Consider the following 8,399-nt stretch of genomic DNA (forward strand, 5'->3'; position numbering starts at 1 on the left):
GGTGGTGGTGGTGTTTCTCGAGCCATGTGTATGACAGCCTCAATGGTGGCCATGATTGTGTCTTGAGTGGCTGCTTGCTCCAACAGCAATGGATTCAGTGTTGGCTTCTGACCTCTTTTGCTGGGAAGGTCAATGCATTTCTCCAGAACGGGCATTTGGTCTCTGGAATCTTCATCAAAGGAGAGAGGTTGCTTACGTGGACGGCCCCTCCGCTTCTTGACAAAGTTATTGCCTGTTTTTGATTGTCTCTGCAGCCGCTTGGCTTTCAAGATCTTGTTTACGTGATCCAGGTTCTTCTTTGTGGACAGGATCTTGGTGTAGTTACACATCTTGCGCACCTCACACTGGATTGCTTCAATTTCACGGCGCTTGAACCTTTTTTTCAGCAGTGGACTGGCTGTTGGGAGACAAGGACAGAAACAAGGACTGGATCAAACAAGTGAATGGAAATCCTGCCTTCAGTATTACGAAGACAGGGAGCTTCCAAGCCTGATAGGCTGAATATGACTACTGAAGAAGTAGAAGATGTGAAATGTGAAATGGCTCTGCATAGAAAAGCAATATGTGAAAAATGAGTAATTTAGTGCCATCCCAGAAAAATTACTGTTACCGCCCCTTCTGCTGTTCCAGATGATAATCTAAGTTTAAGTTGTGCTCACAGATCTCTCTCTTGACTTCTAAAGCAGCAAAACTTTTCTACAGCAGTGTTTTACTGTGGGTTTAATTCAGTCTCCTTCTCTAGTGGGAAGGAAAAAAAGGGCTGCTTAACACAGGTGTTACATCTGTCCACCATAACTACTGAACTTAAAATACTCTAGACATATGCTCCTGATATCTTCGCCTTGGTTTTTAATGCTTGCACATCAGATATTATTAAAAATGTTTGTTACTGAAACTACTGGGCACAGGCAAGTTCAGTGGCTTACTCCGCTTGTGTTAAATTCATTAATTCTGCCTGGATTTCTTTAGTATCATCTCTGCAGAAACTAGCTGAAACTACTCTGTCATCTAATTGACTTTAATGGCCCCTGGAGCAAGCTCACTCCTTTCTGGTTCTGATCACTTTAGATCTGAAAGAAGTCCAAGGCAGTTAAGTCTCTTGCCAAGGTCACATCATGAGTCATTGTCAGAGCTGGAAGAGAGTCCAGCATTTGTTGGCTTCTTGGCCTTTACTAAGGACATAAGATCTTGCTTGTTTTCCGTAAATTATTTCACTGTCCGTTAATGAACATGGTGTCTGTTCAGAGTTCAAGATTTCCATGTAGATTACAAGTAACTAGCTCTTCGTGAGCAAGACAGAATGTATTAATTCTATTACAATAATTGGTGCTCCCTTTCACTCCTAATACATCAATTCTGCACTACTGGAAAAGAAATGACGGAGTTCATGATTTCTTTCCAGTAAAGATTAAAACATCCCTAAATTAACTAAATTAACCTCAGCTCATGTCTACTTGCAAACTTAATTTACACCTGACTGTCAAGCAGTCATTTGGCTTTGAAAATACTTGAAATTTCTAAACCAGCCAAGATTTCAAGAAAGGTTAGTTTGAGGGTTATCACTTTCTTCATAATTAACAACATTATCTTCTAGCAGCAGTTTAAAATAAAGTTGCTTGTGTAGCAACTCTGTAGATAACCAGGAGCCATCAAGTGGCAGAATCTTCCCTTGCTCACTATGACAGATTTGGCATACGAGCCTTACTTACTGTCCTCCCCTCTTGGACAACATAAAATATTGGCTCTTATACTACCATGTTGCTTGGATTCAGCAAAGAACTTGCATAAACAAACGCAAGTTACAATGCAAGAAGTAGGAATGAGTCATAAACAAAACACAGACATATGCTCTCTTATAAATAAAGACCTGGATGGCCAACTTCCCAAAGTCTGGTTTTCATTAATTACAAAACAAAATACATTTTCCATATGTAACCCGCTCCCCACACCAAACAGAAAAATAAAACCCATTTACAGTTTGTGATTCACAGAGGACAAAAGAATAGAGGAATGCAGTCATTTTGGTACCAAAGGAAAAAGAAGAAAATAAATGTCCAAATTACTAAGGGAAATCTAACTAGTTGCACAGAATTTCTCTCAAGTAGGTCACCTCTAAAAAGTGTGGATGTAAGAACCCTAAAGGCAGCTGGCAGTGAGCTCTTTCTCAGTCATGTGATCAAAAAAGTTAGATTCTGGTCACACAAAACAGTTACTCTCAGGAGCTTCACTCATGACTGACACACAAAGTCCCAATATTTCCATTCCTAAGCATTCAGCTCCTTTGAATTCCTCCAAAATCCTGAGAAAAGTTTCAGATCAGAATATTTAATAAGTCAAACACTTTGCACACCATTTGCTTCTGCATTTTGCCTTTTATCACCATTGCCATGTTGCCATGCATCACCATTGTCATGAGCCATTTGTGAGACTTTTTGAAAACTCCCATGTTCAAGATGCATTTTTTTTCTCAGAAAGCTAATGATGTAAATTTTGCAGATGAGAATTTTAGCAAAAATTAAAAGAAAAGAAAATTAAAAAAATTGCAAGGCCAGCAATAAAATTAGTAGATTTGGCACTAGTCTCATCTTTAATTGGAAAGACAGCAGGCCAAAGGACAGGAAACTAATTTGAAAAGGAAAATCTGCACAATTTTATGTCTTTACTGAGATCTATCAGTATCTGTTATTTCTGCAGTTCAGTATTATCAGCCCACTGAAGTCAATGACATCTACTTTCCATTTTCAAAATAGGAGTTTACTGCCATTTGACATGACATTCTCCTTATCACTGATACTGAATAATATAATACGCGCATGTATTCTCTTGGTCATACCAGCTCCAATGGGTATCTTGAGCACTCAAGAAGACCAGGACACTAAGGCTTAGAGACCTGAGTGGATCTCAATAGCGTGTAGGCAGAAACTGAATGTAGTACTCGGTGCGTCAAGTTCTCCAAACTCAGTTGATACATTAACATGTATGGGTAGATATTTACACATAGATGTAAATCTGAGAGCTGAAGATCCAGTGCCTTCCTTTATTGTCTAGATACTTTCTTACCCTCCTAAAAATTTACAGACTAACAGACCCTTTCAATTTGGACTGAAACTCACTTTCTCTCTAAACAAAGAAACAAAATTGTTCTACGCTATTTTACTGTATTACCTTTCTTTCTCCAATTTTTTTTTTCTTATAAATGCTTTGATGCTTCGTAGCCTTTATGATTTTCTCAGGAAGTTTATTAGTAACTACTAATGCTTTTGCTTTTCTTCTCTAGCTAGCTGCTGACTTGCAAGAGTTGTTATGTAGTCTGTCAATAGTCAAAATGCCTGTCTTGAATAAATAATATCCCTTTAAGTCAAGCTTTTAGAGGATGTATTAGGAAAACCAATATTATATTGGCTATTGAGATTCAGGGGCATCTGATTTTAAATTAGGAGAAGGGTGACTATGTGGAAAAGTGTCTGATGGGTCTGCAGGGAGAAGATTTGATGAGGTGTGCTTATGACAAAATATCAGAGAGACCTGCCAAAATAAACTACTATTGAAGCGAGAGCCATTGGGTGTTATCAATTCATCTGGAAGCTCTTGGTCAGCAATCTTTTATATAAAATATTTTTCTATATTGCCATGTGATATACTGCTTTGCTGAAAACCAAAGATAAGTTCTAAGCTTTCCATTTTATCCAGACAGATCTTTCTCAACGTTGGATCCAAATTTGATCTGTTTTCAAGCTTTGTTGTTCCATTCTTGCACATACTTTACTATTTGCATATGGAAACCTTGCTCTGGCAGGAAGAATTTCCCCTATCGCTACCTGGTAGACTTTATCTCAAAAGAGATGAGGAGGAAGTTGGCCAGAGTAACAAATGTTTGTATACAGGCACAGGAAGATGGGATGCTTCTAAGAGATGACGCAACATGATGGCAACCTCCAGTTGATGGAGGAGACTACAGGACAGAAAGCAGTACAAGAAGGAGAGGAGTAAAGGGAGGAGACTTTGCTGCCTGGACAAAGTATTCTATTCACACCTTACCAGGCTGTAAGGCTATATGTTGCCTCTGCGAAGGCCTGAAGCTAGTTGGCACAGTCCTGACCAAAGTGAACAGAGTCTGGAAATAGCTGATGCAATGCAGTCTTAGGTTGGGGCTAAATGAATCTTTCCTTGTATTGTGACTGTTCACACTTGAGGACATCGATCTGCTTGCTGTAATCAGGATATTTCCTCCAGACATAGCTACAAGCAGTGACAGCTTGAATTCCACATAGCAAAGAGGTACTGGAAAAGACACTTTCCCCACCACAGAACCTGCCTGGAGGCTTGCAACAACAGAGAGAAGAAGGACATAACTGGAAAATCCAGTACTGTGGAAAAAAGCAGTCAGAGCTTAACAGAAGGCAGAGCTCAGGCATCAGAAAAAGGCTGTCAGAAAGACTCTTCTCTTTGTCCATAAGGAGGACCTGTTATGGGGGATCCTTATTTCTGAAACATCATTAGAGAGCAATGGGATGAGGAAGCAGTTTGGCTTCCCGAAACACAGACAATTCAGACAAGCACCTCTATTTCTAATCTGCTTTCTGGAAGCTGCTGTCTGAAACTTGCCCCATGCTATCAGAGACATGCACACTTCAGTTCTCTTTCCAAACGCTCTGTCTCAAGTGCTGGTTATGAAAACAAACTGGAAAATTATGCATTACTGCTGCACATAGCTGCTGCTTATTTCTACCCAATAAAGCTTTTGTATTTCTCCATCCCTTCCTTTCTTACCATAAAAAAAACCACACAAATAAACAAAAACAAAAACAAAAACAAACAAACAAAAAAAACCACACCTTGCCAAGCTACATCAAAGAAGAAAGAATTGGTGTTAGTCTTAAAAAACACAGCTTTACACATTTAAAATAAGGCACACAGAGGTCCTGTATTTGCCAGTGGGAGAAGACGCACTGTACCTTTGTCTCACAGATAAATTAAAGTGATTGCAGGCCAAGCTGGGAAGTTGAACAGGGTTGATAATACACACAGCTTTCGAAGCAATAAGAGAAGTCTCTACCAAAAACATACGTTCAAAGGTTAACTTACAGGGGTCTGAAGAACCCATTCCAGCACAATGGTACAGAACACAGAAGTGAGGCAAGATGTTTAAGATGCTTTAGAAGTTCTTCACTGTTCCTCTAACTTTATTCAGAATGGCTTTGGTGTGTTTGTGACACTAGGGATCAATCTTACTGCCTGTCATTCTCTATCCTTTCAGATTTGCCTGAGGCTGCTTGCAAGAACACAGCACGGAGAAGACTGCTCAACAGCTGGGCTCAGTTTGTCCACTTGGTTTGAATGAAGGGATTTTCAAGGAGCTCCCCATTAGTTACAGGAAACCCAAAGCACTGTCCTATTTTCCCATTAACACAGCTTCTTTGTTTTCTTTAAATTTCAACATCTGGGCTACAGATAAACCAACAATTTAATTAGTCTTCTGAAAATCGAGAGAATGAACTATTTCAAGTCTAGCACACACTTTCACCTTGAAAGTGATCATAAAATGTTTGTGTGCTTTCATTCTCTGTTGCATTAAAAATCTGTCCTTAGTTTATACGTAGGAAAGTATTAAAGGCTAAACAAAGACTCCTGATTTTCTTATGTAGAAATTAATCCTTTTAGAAGCCACTTTAGGACATGTCCTTTGTTTTCATTCTTTATTCAGAAAATCAGAGAAAAACAAAAGGAAAGCACTGAAACAGCAATTTCAAATGAATAATTAAGTATGTTATCATTCCATAACTGAGGGATACAAATATATTTTTTGTTCATGTGGATTCAGATGTTTGACGAGACTAAGAAATTCTTAATGGCTGCATGTAGGATACGGTATGGTGGGTTCTCCATTCACTGGAAACTATGACATAATTGAAGATCAACTTCTCTATCTGTGCTCAAGAAAAATCATGATGATGATGGAATGACTTGGCTTGATTTCTGACAGTATTAAGCTGTATTACCTTCCAGTGTGATTCCAAACAGAAGCACAAAGTATAAGTTGATTGAAAAACACGTTACTCTGGCTTATTTATTCCTATGTGCTTTAAATCACTGTTCATTGCTCTAAACAACTTCACATTTTCAAGACAGAATATTATGCTAAAATCACTGAAGTATGCTGAAAGAAATCTCAGCTACTTCTTAGTTATTCACTAGATATTCGTGCTACATGGATGGGAACATTCAAATAAATGAACAACAGGGCTGAGAAAGAAACCCAAGAGCCTTACTTCAGAGTCCCCTGCTAGATCATAAGTGCTCTTGTTACTTGTATCCTCATTATTGCACAAGTACTGTTATGTGAATAAAATAGATTTGATATGCCAAGATATGATCATGGTAAGAAAGTGTTAAGAAAAATTACAGCCTGATTATCACATCGGATATGCAGATTTGCAACAACTACTTAAATCAGGGAAAGCAGAAAAAAACACATATTTTTCAATGCAGTGCCAGTAGAAAGAGGGTGGAGGAGATGTAGAAGGGGTGGAGAGAAACCACTTTACCTGCTTCAGATGTTGCTGATGATGAAGGTAGGAGAGATAATACTGGAGTCGGCATTGTAACACTCTCTACAGTTGCTGGTTTCCTTCTAGTCATCACGTTACAGGCAGAACTTTCCATTTTACTATGAAGTGAAGTCTGGTCTGCTTTTAAGTGGGGGCCTACAATTCCTGGGAAAGAAAGCAAAATTTGGATGAACATTTAGGAAGTAATCTGAGTGTGGAATATCTGGAATTGTGCATTCGGTGACAGTCCTTGCCAATCCAGTATATTTTCACATTTCCCTGTAAGTGCCTGATTTCAAGATCTAATGTAGGTTTGATACTGACAAGGATCAACGTTTTTAATAATTTCTAATACTTTTGCCTGAAGGGTTATAATCAGTGATCTCTATAACAATGGTAAACCAACATGGTAATTCTATATTGTTACATATTACTTTGCAAAGATATACCCCCACCTTTACATGTTTTAAAACAGACATGTTTCGTATCTCTTTTAATCGGGATCATCTATTTGTCATTCTCTGTATAGTTTGTTCTCTGCACATGGTTACGTACTTCTGTAGTGAATTGACTGAATGTGTACTTCTCCTGAGTAAAGAGCAGGCATCAATAATGGCACGTCATTCCCTCTCTAAAGCACGTCAGACTTTTACACATTTTTTAGCAATCCTCTTCCTTATAAAATTATACTTTACAACTCATCAAAGAGGTAGGAGTTTAAAAAAAAAGAAAAAGAACTCTTTGTCATACTTTTGTTTGCCAACCAATTCTGATGGCATATGTAGATTACAGCATGGAATGAATTAACTTAGAAATATACAGAGGGCTAGAGAGAAAATAAAAGCTATGCAAACAAGGGCTGTTAAATTTCTCCCTTAGCAATCTTCCTCACACTTTCTTATGACTTGAATTCTTATTACCTTATTTTTTTTTTTTCTATGTAAATTTAATTCATTAAATTTAAACTACCGTTTTTAAAATTTTACATATCACATCTTCCTGTCTATACATCTGAGTGTATGCCCGCCCATTTATATATTATATCTGTATGAGTGGATATGTAAATAAACATTTATGAGTACATGAATTTACTAAGCGAGAATTCAGCTAAAATAGCTCAGTGTTTTTTACAGAAAAAATTGGGAGGTTTTTTGTTGATTTTTGTAAACTCCTAACAGTGGCTGTTTTATAAAAATCCAATATTTCTGCTTTCATGAGACTGAAGCAAAGATGAGGATCTTTTGTTGTGTCTTTACTAATTTACGAAGACCTTTCTCAGTGTCTGCAATAGTGGACTTCAACATATTCAGGACAGCCACTCATTTTTCAAATGTAGCTCTTCTTAAGTAATTTCTTTTTTTCAAATCTTAACTTGTGCATGAGCCTCAGAGAAAATATAGATTCTGGGAATTAAATTACATGAAGATTCATAAAATCACGGAAGAGCTGATGCTGGGAGAGACTTCTGGAGCTCATCTAATCCAATTCCCTTCTCAAGCACAGTCAGCCAGTTACCAGGACCACATCCAATTAGATTTTAAATATCTTCAAGGATAGAGGCTTCAAAATCTCTTTGAGTAAAGAGAAAAGCACCATCACACTGATCAGGGATAATTTCTCTTCATAAATCTCTGGATTTTTCTGTGTCCAGTCTACTAAAATATTCCCTAACCTGATCCTCCTATAGCACAAATATGTTTTCTTTCCTCAGAGGTCTCATCACCTTTGGGTCTCTAAAGACTAGACTTATCAGGAACGTTCAAGGTGAAGAAGACATTGAATACTTTGTTTTATTCCATGCCACAAGTGTCTCTGTTCCATTCAGCACTGTGCCAACGTTTTCCCTAGTCT

At 37.9% G+C, this 8,399-nt stretch overlaps 1 protein-coding gene across 1 annotated transcript in view; it reads right to left on the bottom strand.

Moving 5' to 3' along the window:
- Positions 1-2: 2 nt before the first annotated feature.
- SETBP1 (SET binding protein 1) overlaps positions 3-8,399 on the bottom strand; it is a gene marked incomplete at its 3' end in the record, with an annotated part of 317,440 nt that continues 309,043 nt past the window's right edge. Inside the window, 2 exon segments of the mRNA XM_031557220.1 lie at positions 3-397; positions 6,546-6,713. Coding sequence (XP_031413080.1) covers positions 3-397; positions 6,546-6,713 — 563 coding nt within the window.

This window comes from Meleagris gallopavo, chromosome Z, assembly GCF_000146605.3.
Source record: "Meleagris gallopavo isolate NT-WF06-2002-E0010 breed Aviagen turkey brand Nicholas breeding stock chromosome Z, Turkey_5.1, whole genome shotgun sequence".
In the NCBI taxonomy this organism is placed as follows: domain Eukaryota; kingdom Metazoa; phylum Chordata; class Aves; order Galliformes; family Phasianidae; genus Meleagris; species Meleagris gallopavo.